This window comes from Triticum urartu, chromosome 6A, assembly GCF_056163025.1.
Source record: "Triticum urartu cultivar PI428250 chromosome 6A, HENAU_Tu73, whole genome shotgun sequence".
In the NCBI taxonomy this organism is placed as follows: domain Eukaryota; kingdom Viridiplantae; phylum Streptophyta; class Magnoliopsida; order Poales; family Poaceae; genus Triticum; species Triticum urartu.
The window spans coordinates 433,997,066-434,010,352 of record NC_141878.1 but is presented as its reverse complement, the minus strand read 5'-3'; the positions used below and the strand labels follow the sequence as shown (position 1 = coordinate 434,010,352).

The following is a 13,287-nucleotide window of genomic DNA, read 5'->3' as shown; positions in this document are numbered from 1 at the left end:
GGGCGGGGCGAGGCGGGGGCGGCGCAGCGGGGGCGAGGTGCGCGGGCGGCAGGGGCGCGGGCGCGGCGTCGGCCAAGCGAGCGCGGCGCGGCGGAGGCGGGGGCGAGGGCGAGCGGGCGGCGACCAATGCTGCTGCAGGCAGGCGGGGACACGCGGGCGAGCGGGCGGCGACCAATGCTGCTGCAGGCAGGCGGGGACACGCGGGCGACGAGGCACGGCGACGCGCTAGGGCGCGGGGCACGCGCGGCGGCGAGGCGTAGCGACGAGCGGGTGGGGGAGGGAGGGGGCGGACGTTTTGAGTCGTTCTGTCGCGGTGGGCGCCTCAAACGCAAGCCGGACACGCATGTCCGTTTCTGTCCTCATTGCCACCCTAAACGGACAAATTCCGGACAAAACGGACGTGCGGTGGAGTTGGCCTAAAATTTGCTCTGTAGCCTGCGCCTGCGGTTACGTCTGATGACATTTCGCTTCTCCTGAAACTGAATGTTGACCACAGTAGATGATGCGTCGTTGACAAGTAATCTCATTTTGAGAGCGGGCAGTGCAGGTACTACCCAGTTGCGAACTCAAGACATGGTAGAAATTAACTAACAAGTATTTCAAGACTCATATAACTTCAGATAAAGCAACAAAAGAAAATGCCTTCCATGGAATGGTCTAAAAGCTACAGTAAGATACTTTTCCACTTCTACCTACATTCAGAGGAAAGGAAAGCCAGCAGAACGAGTTCTGTCACCCTATGTGTAACTCTTTTAATTTTCTCATTTCTGTAGCACTGAGATTTTTCTTTCTTACAAAAAATATATAATATAAAGATGAGAAAAATGGGAAGGGCGAACAGACAATTGCTACAAGGTCGAAGCTGCTGGGTGAGAGGAGCATGATATCACTCCAACCAGCTGACAGCCGTCACTCTAGGGCTTCACTTTCATGTACAATTTAGAGTAAATGAATGCCATACCGAATCGAAGTAGCTGAGCCCTGACAATATGTTAGTCGAAGATTCCGAAACTCTGAAGCAGGCGCACCAAGGAGCAACCTCAGTCAATCCTTCAATGCTGTGCAACTCACCCGTTATCTCCATCTATGTACACAAAACTACAGTCCTGCAATGCAATGTCTACGATACGGGTACTCAGATCGACGTTATACTTGGAAAACCGAAGTTCTGATATGTTCTGATTTGACCATCATGGCCTGCTGTCACGATCACTAAGCCCCAGGCCGGCGGACTCGGAGCTTGATCTACATCACCGGGATGGGTTGTATTAGACTTGGGGCTTTGTTTTGTTTTTGTCATCAACTCTTCGGGCCAAGTCGCGCCATTGTTACATAAATTGTTGCTCTGGTCCTGAACAGCAGGAATCTCATCCTCTTTAGCAGGTTCGGATCCAAGTACATGACCATTACCAGCCACACAGTCCAGGTTATCTTGCTTCCTGGAGTTAGCTTTATTAGTCATTCTGGCGCTGGCACAAGGCCAAGCAACAGCAACTGTTACTCTCTCGCAGCGGAAGTTCTCATGGGTATTTGTGACAGGAACAATGCTCTTCTTTCTGCTTGGTTTGGAATCATCACTGTATCTCCAGATATATACACGTGAATCCTCACTCGCAGAAATAATGTACCTCCCGTTTGCAGCTGAACAAGCTGAGATTTGGCTGCTGGTGTTCTGAAACCCTGAAAAACGATAATAGTAACCAACTGGCAGAATAGAAAAAGGTTCATTTTCTTGAAAGTTGAAACAGATAGCGGGTGTTGTAAAGGGAAAGATGGTGTGGAAGTCAGGCTCATCAACAGCACGCAGGGGATGGGGGGGTGGATGCGGTGCTATTGGACCAAACCAATTGTCACAGGAAGCTGAATCAATATGATATGCACCAATGTGGACATTACCAAGCTCAGTATTACCTACCTTTAAACTTGTGAAGTAGTTCGAAGCCATCAACAACTCGGATTCTTGAGTCCGCAGATGTGACAATGACCTTTGAAGAACTTCCTGGGATAAACTATAGAGGAACTATCATTCAGTGTCAGTACATAATGGGACAGGACAAATATCTCAAGTATGCCAGGTGCGTGAGATAAGTACCTGGAATCCTGTGATTTTCTTCTGACTGGATCTCTTTTTCTTGAGTTGCAGGTCAATTTGTTTCTTGTAAGAAAGCATATTATCTAGTCACATAATATAAAAATGTTAGGCATGTAAAACATATAAACTTCAGTTTGCACAACTGGATAACAACATCAAATGCAATCTTTAGATAACAGCACTAGCCGAGTCCTCAGAAAAAAAGGGGTCACAGCAGTAAAACAATGCAACTAGAGAGGGATAGATATATACCAGACGTGTCATACACGTGGCAATTGCCCTTGTGGGAGCCAATGAGTGCACTCTGCAGAAAATATAAAAACATGTTAGGATGAACATGCAATAAGCCAATAAACCCTGTTGACCAATTTAGAACTATGAAATAAGTCAAACCTGTCCATCGGGGGAATAACATGCGGCAGTAATCATTTCATGTAGATCAACCCAATCAACAATTTCACGTTTCGGTATACTCCAGATTCGAACCTTCTCATCCAGAGAACCACTAATGAAGTATCTATCATCAACAGGGTTGAACTGGATGCAAGTCACTGAATCAAGAAATGATATGAAAAATTTCAGGACAGTGCTATCAGTGCGTTTAAGCGCCCATGCAGAGAAATCTTCTGAAAGCATAGTTCTTAGTTCTTACCATAGTCACTGTGGGAGAAGGCTTTCAAACAGTAAGTGCTTGACATGTGCCACAACCGTACAGTTTTATCCATTGATGATGAAAGCAAGTACTGCACATCAGTTACAAAAGGAAGCTCAGGGACTGGAATAACTGGTAACAAAAATAAACCATAACAAAGTGTGCTGCTACATTCCTACAATTATCGTTTGGATAGGTGATTATATCAGAGGTCCCTGATTTTAAAATTAGCTTGAAATGCATTAACTTCAATAATAAGTCAACATTGTAGATGGAATCGGTTAATTTGCAAATTCGGTATTCGTCTTTCATGCAGCTAATTCCCCCAATAAATTGTTGAATGTGCCTTTTGTCACATGGCTACAAATTTAAGGGCATATAAACCTAGTTTGAACTTTTGGGACCAAAGTAAACCCAAGTGCATATTGAAGGATCTCTATGATGCAATATATTCAGAAGCAGAATGTCCTTCGCATATTTATTTATTTATTACAGTACTCGGAAGAGATTCCTAGAGTTTCTTGCGTAGAAACCTGAAAATACATGTTAAGGTTCTGTACCATGGACGGCTCCTTGGGCTAGCGAACTGAATTTACAATGATATGGACAGCATGGTAACAAACTGAAGTCAACATTCAGCTAGCGAGTAATTTTTTTGGGCGAGATGGCCAATGTCCTAGTTAGTACTATACTGTATAACGCACTGCAAGCTGAAGTTCAATTGAAATTATACACCATGCTGAGTTGGCACTAAACACAAATTTAGATATGCCAAGGAAGTATACATAGTCAGGAAACCTGAGTTAAGTAGACAAGTGATGGAGTAATTAACCGGCGGTACTTTAACGGTATTGCCAAGAAATATTATTTTTATCAATTTTCTCTTCTCTGTGTGCGTGTTTCCACACACTCAGGTGTGCAAACGGGTGCGGGTGTGGTCGCGAATATTTTTGGGACAAGATGGCCAACGTCCTAATTAGTACTAAACTATAACACACTGCAAGCTGAAGTTCAATTAAAATTGCACACCATATACAATTTGCGCTATAAATGTAAATTTAGAGATGTGAAGGAAGTATAAATGACCAAGAAACCTGATTAGGTGGCGGATGATATTAACCAGAGGTACTTAAATAATATTTCCGAGAAAATCGTCATTTATCCTTTTCTCTTCTTTTGTGTGCGAGTGCGCGTATCCGTGTGTCGTGGTCAGAAATTCAGAATGGCCGAAGTAATATGCAACTGCACACAGTTACACCTATGCTGGCGCCACCCCTGTTCACAGCTTAAAACAGCTCATAATAGTTTTTCGGAATCTGAGCTTGTGTCACTGATGAAGGTTTGACAACTCTCCTCTCACTCTCTATCCAAGCAAACAGTGCAAAATTTACATGTCTCTCATCCCAGTGTCCTGGCCCTAGCCAATCCACTTATAAATTTGACATGGAGTAAAACAAAGTGCTTCAATAAATGGAACCAATTAGAACAATAGATACATAATAAATAATGCAATTTGCTAGAGCTCAAGGGTTTACATGGATTAAGCCTTAATGTGATAAATGAGCAAGAAATAATGCTAACAGCGAACCGACATTGCAAAACTGACGAGACAAGGTTTGCAACTGCTTATACTTTTCATCAAACCTTGTTAAATTTATATGATGTAGTCTTCCAGCTAGGCTCTGGACATAATTATTTTCAAATAATCCAACAGATTAATGTGTATTTGTTATGTATGTGTAGTACATGACCCAGCACCAAGTTAGGGACAAGATCCTCATATTTTATCAATTAAGAAGAATCCAGATATGATAAGACAGAGAGTTCAAATCTCACATCCATATTGTGGATCAATTAAGTCGTCCTATACAATTGGACTCTCGTACACCTCTGTTCAAGAAAGAAAGTAGAAGAACAGTTCTTCTACCTAGCCCCCGGGGTGGCCACAGTCCCTACCTCTCTCAAAAGTCCTAGTTCATAAGTCTTTTGCTTCAGCATCAGATTGCCTAATCCTGAACCAGCTAGATTTACATTTCTAATACCAGCAATTTACGCCAGATCAGGATGCCAACTTGACAAGGTAAGACGACGTGGTGTCCCTAGTCTGATAACTATGTCTGGTTTTCCATTTCTATATACAGAAATGTACTCCCTCCGTAAAGAAATACTAGACTTTTTAGATCACTAGAGAGGGAGTAGTTATTATCTAATCACTGGGACTATTGTCCATTCTGAACTTCATTCTACTCAAAGAACATTCTGCATCTTAAGATTACACTCAAAACTAGTATTCGGACATTGGAATTGAAGCAAGACTACAACGTGTTAGCTTTACCTGAGATTTGGACCAGCAGAGATCAAGCACATCCTTTAAATGCCCTGCGAAGGTTATAACAGGCTTCTCAGACAGTGCAAACACATGCTCTGGCACCATCAACTGGTCTGAGCCCCCAGATCTCCGACTGTGCAGATCCTTTGCCGGCAGCTTCTTCTCCCAATGGCTGCCCTCTGTAGCAACCGATGCTAACATTGGCTCCGGTGACTCATCACATACCATGGCAGCGAAAGGATTGCAGGTCCCATTATCTTCCACCTCCCTCTCCTCCTTCATCATTCCGGAGTGCAACACCTCCCAAATATGGATCACGCAATCCTCTCCAGCAGTTGCAAGGTATCGCCCATCAGGACTAAACTTGATGCTCCAGATGGACCCTTTGTGCCCATGTATCTGCTGGTTCATGAACAGGCCAGTGAGCTCCTTGTATGACTTGCCGTTGTGGCGCACCTTGACACGGTCTGGACCATGGCGTGCAACACCATCCTGGCTGTCTTCCGTAGCCGAGCTGGAGTGGCGGCCACCCTTCTCTGAGGACGTGTCCTTGTCGTCGCCGCGGCGGTCACGTGAATAGGTGACCATGGAGCCAGCCGCACTGCGGATGGTGTGGAGCCAGCTGCTGCGCCGCCTAGAACGCGCCCCGCCATTGCTGGAGCCGGAGCTGGACCTCTCCATGGGGGTTGAGGCGCCACTTTGGGAATTGGAGTTTGGGTTGGAGTTGGTGACGCTTTGGCGGCGCATGAGCTCCTGGACGATGGGGGAGCGGCCGATGAATAGCTCGAACTCCTCCACAGTAAGCTGGCGGCCGGTACCAACCTCGCGGAGCCCGAACTCCTCCCTCACCACGAACTCGCTGCCGTCGTCGAGGTTTCTGATCAAGCAGCTTGGGTCCTCCTCGACCGCCTCCAGCGTGGCACTGGCATCTGATGCGTCGGGCGAGGTGGGGCGCAAACGGTCGCCTCCAACCGGAGGCTTCGCCGTGGAGGCCCCGCCCGATCTGGACCGCGAGACGGGAGAAGCCGGCCGCGGCCCCACGTCGTCGCAGGAGGCGGATCGGCCCATCTCGAATCGCGCGAGGGAAGGGTCCCCCGCGAGCCCCATCAGCTGGAGCAGGCGGTGGCGGCGCTCCTGGATGGGCGCCGGCTGGGAGGTCCAGAGGTCGAGCGCGGCGGCATCGTAGCGGCGGCTGCGGCGCGGGAGGTCGGCGCCGTCGTCGTCCGAGGCGGAGGCGGAGGTGGAGGAGGCCGAGGAGGAGAGGATGCGGTCGAGCGACTCGTAGAAGAGCTCCTCCGTGTCCTCCTCCCCCTCCTCCCCCAGCACCTCGTCTTCCACGCTCATCGCGCCGCCGGCATTGGCCGCCGCCGCGGAGATCGGGGCCGCGCGCGCGCCCGCGGTGCTCGAGGAATTGCGCGACAGGGGGGGGGGGGGGGGCGGCGTGGGCGAGGCGAGGGGGGAGGGGAGGGGGAGGGATGGCGAAGTCGTAGCAGCAAAGTGGCGTCAGATCCAGCAGTTGGCCACTCCCTGCCGCGCGCGACAGCTTAATCGCGACCCGCTGTTGCCTCCCTGATCCTCCCTTTCCTTTCCCCCGCCGTCTTACTTAAGGGTGGTTGGCGCTCGCGTCGCCGTCGCTGCTGTCGTCGCGGTAAAATGTCCTCTCCACTCCTCTCCCTCGCCTGCGCCGCTCATGGTGGTGATGGTGGCGCGGTGTCGTTACTGCCTGCCGGTTTCTACTGTGTAGTGTGTGTACTGCCCGGTGGTAACTGGCGGAGGCAGAGGCGAAGCGTTCTCCGCTCGGGACGGGCGAGTTAAATTCGGGTGCCGTGGGGGCCAGCCTGGCAGTGAGAGAGTAAATTTTGTTCCGTCCGGTCCGACAGTGGTAACAACCGCTCGCGCCGTTTCCGATCGCAGCCGTGTCGCTCGTGTTTTTATGACGCCGCTCTGTGGACAAGGCGACGAGATGATTGCATTCACGGCTTTCCGTAGTACAGTACAATTGTTTTGCCCTTTCTTTTTTGTGCAGATGCTAGGAGCCGGTCGACCGGCCCAAATTTCGGCCGATCGCTATGCGTATGTTGGATTAAAACGCCTTTATATTGTTGGATTATTTCTTCTTGTCTTTGATCCGAACACAACACTTGTAGCAATCATGCCGCCAGCGCTCGCCGGCCACCCGCGATGTCGCACTCGCCCCACGCTTGTCCTCACCCTTGTGCTCGCCGGCAACCTGTGCGTCCCCGTGTTCATCCTCATGCCAATTCCAATGCGGCCGAGTGCCGGTTGTGGCATACTGGTCTTTAGTCATCGTGCGTTACCGTTATCATGCGTCACCGTCATCGTAAGAAGGACCGCAGCCTCCCGCAGCCCTGGCGACGGTTGCAACATAGTCCCGTGTCGATCGTGATTTGGACAATGTTGTGTTGGTTGCAGCAAAACAATGGCATGGTTCAGCAAAAAAACAATAGCATGGTTCAACAAAAACAATGTCATAGTACAACAAAACAAATGCATGGTTTCGGCAAACCGCCAATGCCAACAAAAATAATGGCTCGCCGTAGCTGGTCGCATCAAAGTTCTCATCGGTCCTAGCAAAACAACTCATCGGTTGCAACTTAGTGTTTTGTCGGTTGTAGCACGTTCGACTTGCCTTCATGCCCTCGCTCTAGCATCGAAGATTGCCGGTTGCACCAACGGTGGCCACCGTTTCCTGCTTTCTGGCGTGCCAGTTGTAGCACTGGGCACCTCCGATTCCAGCAAATTGCAACCACACCCCTGAGCCACATCACTGGAAGGCCCACACCCCACGAGCCACTAGCACCTCTGTTTGCAGCACCGGCTTGTGGGCCTTCCAGTGATGTGGCATCGCTGGCTTCCCACGCAACATCCATTTGGCGCAGAGGGAGCACACACAACATCGTTTCTCCACGGCGACAAGGGCGGCTTTAGGTGTTGGGAGAGGGGGTTGCTCATAAGAGTGGGGGGAATTGCTCGCAGCAGCGGCATGGAAGGATTCGCTCGTAGCAACAGGTGATCGACCTCGATGACGGAGGGTGGTGGTCGACCTCCACGGACGAGGGAGAGAGGGAGTGGAAGGAGAAGGTCGCTTGGGAAGAGAAATTATAGCTGGATGCGGCTCCCGTGTGGACATGGTTTCTCCGACAAGGGGGTGAGGGAGCGAGAAGAAGCCACGTGCGTAAGGCCCACCCGAGCATGTGTCCCGCGCAGGGGCTGCAAGCCACATGACCTGAACGCATCAGGCGGCAAGCGAGCGACCAGGAATATTATTCAGGCAAGATTATTCACGTAGAAAATTTCAATCAAAACCATCAACTTCATAACATTATTCAGGTAATTACCGGAAAAGAAACTAAACTCTACATCACAACACATCAGAACAACAGAGATCATGGCATAATTACCACATAATTCCCTTTTCCTCATAACATTGGACATTGGCATAACATAAGAAATCCATACCATAGCATAAGATAGGACATGATTCTTTAGTTGAATCATAAGCAACCAATCTTGTTTAACCACCGAGCATCCACACGCCGGATCCTCGGCACTACGGCCTATGATAGCAACAAAAAAATTCAGTACTTGACGATGGCAGCTACCAAAGGCGCTTCATATGGTGACCCAAGCGGCGGGTTGAGCGGCGAAGATTTTGCTTATACTATGGGGAGAACGCATACTGCTCCATGACTATGGGCACAGTGTTGCAGCTCGGCTTCGGTTGGCTTGTGACCATCGCCAAATCCTCATTGGTGTCTGTCTCAAAGGTCTCCTCCTTCACCATATGCCCATCATCGTCGACACGAATCAACATATTCATGTCTCCTGACGTAGGCATTGCGATGATCACCAACCACTCTGCTTCTGCATCCTTATCCACAATCTCCTCCATCATCTGCCCGTTGTCGTCGATAGTAATCGGCAGATTGATTCGTTCCATCGGAGGCATCACGATGTTCGACAACATCTCCTCTTTGCCAGTCTTCTCCACTGTCTCCTCCTCAACCATCTGCTCGGCATCGTCGACATTAATGATCTCTAAAGACATACCAGTGGGAGGTTGCACGAATCTCAACCCTAAACGGAAAGATCTACAGATCCGGCGCGGCGCTGTGAGAGTGGTATGAATACCAATGTGCTAGCTATTGGAGAACCGGAGACACCATTGTCTCGCGCATCTCCCAGAGTAAAACCTTAAGAAAATTCACCCCTTAACTGGATCTAGAATCATCCCTTGGATCTCATCCTCCATTGCATCCATGGTCAAACTAAATGAGTGTTGCGCCAGAGCTTTGAAGCTCGGAAACCAGGAGGAGATCTCCTTGCACTTCACCAACAATGCCTCATTGTTGCCGTAGAACCTCTCCAACGGTGTCATCATCGGCGACTGCTTGGGAGGGGAAGGTGGGGTGGGGTTGGGGTGGGGTGCTCGGGCTGCATGGGGTCTGCTCATGGATGTGATACGTCTCCAACCTATCTATAATTTTTTATTGTTCCATGCTATTAAAGTATCATTCTTGGATGTTTTATATACATTACTAGCAACTTTATGATAACCCACAAGTATAGGGGATCGCAACAGTTTTCGAGGGTAGAGTATTCAACCCAAATTTATTGATTCAACATAAGGGGAGCCAAAGAATATTTGCAAGTATTAGCAGCTGAGTTGTCAATTCAACCACATCTGGAGATTAATTATCTGCAGCAAAGTGATCAGTAGCAAAGTAGTATGATAGTTTTGATAGTAGTAGCAACAACAATAGTAATGGTACCAGTGATAGCAATGATTTTGTAGCAAGTGAAGTAGTAACAGAAGCAGTTGTAACTTAGCGAAAACAATATAAGAGAAATTCGTAGGCATTGGATCGGCGAATTCGTTGGGTGATATTCATCATATAACAGTCATAACCTAGGGCGATACGGCACTAACTCCAGTTCATGAACATAATGTAGGCATGTATTCCGTAAATAGTCATACATGCTTATGGAAAGAACTTGCATGACATCTTTTGTCCTACCCTCCCGTGGCAGCGGGGTCCTATTGGAAACTAAGGGATATTAAGGCCTCCTTTTAATAGATAACGGAAGAAAGCATTAACACATAGTGAATACATGAACTCCTCAAACTACGGTCATGACCGGGAAGTGTCCCGACTTTTGTCACTCCGGGATGGCTGGATCATAACACGTAGTAGGTGACTATAACTTGCAAGGTCGGATTTAGAACATAGATATAATAGTGATAACATAAACGGTTCAGATCTGAAATCATGGCACCTGGGCCCAAAGTGATAAGCATTAAGCATGGAAAAGTCATAGCAACATCAATCTCAGAACATAATGGATACTAAGGATCAAACCCTAACAAAACTAACTCGATCACATGATGAATCTCATCCAACTCCGCACCGACCAGCGAGCCTACGAAGGAATTACTCACTCCCGGTGGGGAGCATGATGGAATTGCCGATGGAGAAGGGTTGGTGATGACAAGGATCGAAGATCCCCCTCTCCGGAGCCCCAAACGGACCCCAGATCTGCCCTCCCGATGAAGTACAGAAGGTGGCGGCAACTCCCTCTCGTGAAACGCGATAATTCATTCTCCCTCATTTTTATCTCCAAATATGTGATTTTATATTATCAGGGTTGAGGCCTGTGTGGCCACCAGGTGGGGACAACCCACCTGGGCGCGCCTGGAGGGGGGCGCGCCCTGGTGGGTTGTGCCCACCCAGGTGCCCCCCCCCCTCCGGTGGTTCTTTGCTCCAGAAATTCTTATTTATTGAATAAAAAATCCTCGCAAAGTTTCGTTCCAATATGAGAACTTTTATTTCTGCACAAAAACAACACCACGGTAGTTCTGCTGAAAACAGCGTCAGTCCTGGTTAGTTTCATTCAAATCATGCAAATTAGAGTTCAAAACAAGAGGAAAAGCGTTAGGAAAAGTAGATGCGACGGAGACGTATCAACTCCCCCAAGTTTAAACATGTGCTTGTCCTCAAGCAATTCAGTTGATCAACTGAAAGTGAAAAAGAAAAGAAAAATACGAACTCTTTTGCTCTTGTTTACATAAATAAGTTTAAGTAGCACCCAGGTTTTCAGCCAAAATTGTAACTAACCATGTCGACAATAAATCTTAAAAATTATATTAACTCATATCATTGACATAATGAACTAGCGAGCAATAATAAGATATCTCAAACAACAACATTTTATCAAAACAACCATGATATAATATGACAATAGTGGTGTAACATCCCAAATTTCAATTTGGAATGTTATACATAGATCATCCATGCATATCATATTTTGTTGCATTTCGTTTTGTGATCCTCGAAATCCTAAGGAACTCAAGGACCCTCGGAGATAGTTGGGGATTTCCCTGTTTTTATATTTGAGTTTTATCAAATATTGAAACGAGGATTTTTTTTGTTTTAATTATTTTTCTCTCCGAAAATATTTCATATTAAAATATATGAGAGGAGATAATATGACTTCTCCAAAATAAATGAAATATTGGAGGAAAAAGATTGAAATCAAATATTTGATTTTATCCGGAGTTTATTGCTATTTTATTTGAATTAGAAAAATTGCATGTTTTTCAAAGTTGCATTTTAGGGCCAAGAAAATGTTCATCTTGTTCTAAATATTTTATTTAGACGGTGAAAAAGTGTTTTGGCATTTTTAGTTTTTTATTTTATTTTCTAGGATTTTTTTGTTTCGGCGGAATTATTTAAAAAAAGTGCGCAGTGGCCAACTGGGCCGAAGCCCAGCCGCCGGCCCGCTCCCCGCGCCACCGTCTCCGAGAAGGAGACTGCGCGCCGCGCCGCCGCCCGACCGGAGTCCGGCCGAGACTCCTCTCCCCGCCTTGCCCCCTCCTCCAAGCCGCCCCGCCCCTACTTATAAGCCGCCGCCCCCGCCCCCGCCCCCTTGGAGCCCCGAGCCACCGCCGCCTCAAGCCGCCGACCCCGCCGCCGCAAGCCGCCACACCCCGTCGCCTCGCTTGCCGTGCCGCGCCGCCGCCGCTTGCCCTTGCTGCCGCCGCCGCTCACCGGAGCCGTCGCCGTCGCCCCGCGTTGCCCCGCTGCTCACCGGAGCCGCTCGCCGCGCCGTACCTCGCCGAAGGTAGAACCGTTCGTTTTTAAAAAAAACTGGTTTCATTTTTTAGAAACCCTAGTTTTCTGGATAGATCGGTTCGCCAGTTTTTTTCGGTTTAGTTACTTTGCGGACGTTCGTCCATACGTTCGTTTTAACGAACGGAGTTCACTCGTTAGTAACAGACAACGAACGATCGTTCGTTAGCCTGTTCGTCAGTTTTCTATTTCTCGGATTTTTCCGCGATTATTTTCAATCGCGATTTCTGATCCGATTTTCGTTTTAGTTTATCTTTTTGCTCGTTTGTCGGGATCGGGCGATTCAAGCGCCTAGATCTTCGTCTCGAAACCCTCTTTCCGTTTAACCAACTTGAACAAGCTTTTGCTACTGTAAAATTTGACCTTAGTCCAGATTAGTAAACAGATCTTGTTTCTTTCGCAGTTTGAGTTTCGTTGCTCCGTTTGATTTGATTCTTTTTGCAAACCGGAGTTCTTTAGTTGAACTTTCTGGTTAGATCTTCTTATTTGAGTTTACCCGTGTTTCTTTGCTTGATTGCTTATGTATGCTTTTGTTTGTTTGTGATAGAACACCCGGAGTGCGAAGCGTGCTACTACGAATCCCTAGGTTTTGCGGATCATCAGCAAGGCAAGTAACACTTTGATCATACTCCTTTATCACCCAGTTTTATACATTAGTTCCAATCCTCAAACATTGCATGGTTAGGTTGTGATTTAACATGTGGGTTGGGAAGTAGTTAATGAGGTAGAACCTATTGCCCTGTTATTATCAAACCCTTGGGAGTTACTTCTATGTATTGCTTATATTGCTATGCTATGCTCGTAGACGTGGTTGGGTCAGTGAAATCCATGACAGATGTGAGATTGTTAATTAATTGTTCAACTTAAGGTGGCAACTTGAATACACATCTGGGTGGATTGTTTGTTGGGCACCTGGGGAATCTAGTGTTGTCCTAGGATATCCCGGAGTACCTGTGTGATAATCCTATGGTCCGCCACCCAGGCTCAAAGGGAACTGAGATATTTTCATGCTAGAAACTTCCGTGTGCAGCCACAAACTATTATGGGCTCTAGCATAGTTGAG

The 13,287-nt window shown here is 47.6% G+C and overlaps 1 protein-coding gene across 2 annotated transcripts; it reads right to left on the bottom strand.

Moving 5' to 3' along the window:
- Positions 1-615: 615 nt before the first annotated feature.
- Positions 616-6,772, bottom strand: LOC125513830 (uncharacterized). Of its 2 annotated transcripts, none has more exons than XM_048679037.2 (7): positions 5,080-6,768; positions 2,745-2,835; positions 2,486-2,643; positions 2,345-2,396; positions 2,093-2,175; positions 1,916-2,009; positions 616-1,680 (listed from the first exon to the last, which is right to left on the bottom strand). In XM_048679037.2, exons 1-7 carry the CDS (start codon positions 6,415-6,417, stop codon positions 1,136-1,138), a joined length of 2,361 nt encoding a protein of 786 aa, XP_048534994.1. In that variant the 5' UTR covers positions 6,418-6,768; the 3' UTR covers positions 616-1,135. The 2 variants fall into 2 exon arrangements, with proteins under 2 accessions (XP_048534994.1, XP_048534995.1); XM_048679038.2 differs by having other exon boundaries at positions 1,232-1,680; positions 1,916-2,020; positions 5,080-6,772.
- Positions 6,773-13,287: the final 6,515 nt, after the last annotated feature.

Bases quoted from the DNA above. Each gene is read 5' to 3' on its own strand.
- LOC125513830 (XM_048679037.2), bottom strand. From the start codon at position 6,417: ATGAGCGTGGAAGACGAGGTGCTGGGGGAGGAGGGGGAGGAGGACACG. The intron at 2,836-5,079 runs GTAAAGCTAACA...ACTGATGTGCAG, and splicing joins TCTGCTGGTCCAAATCTCAG to TACTTGCTTTCATCATCAAT. The intron at 2,644-2,744 runs GTAAGAACTAAG...TTCTTGATTCAG, and splicing joins CTTCTCCCACAGTGACTATG to TGACTTGCATCCAGTTCAAC.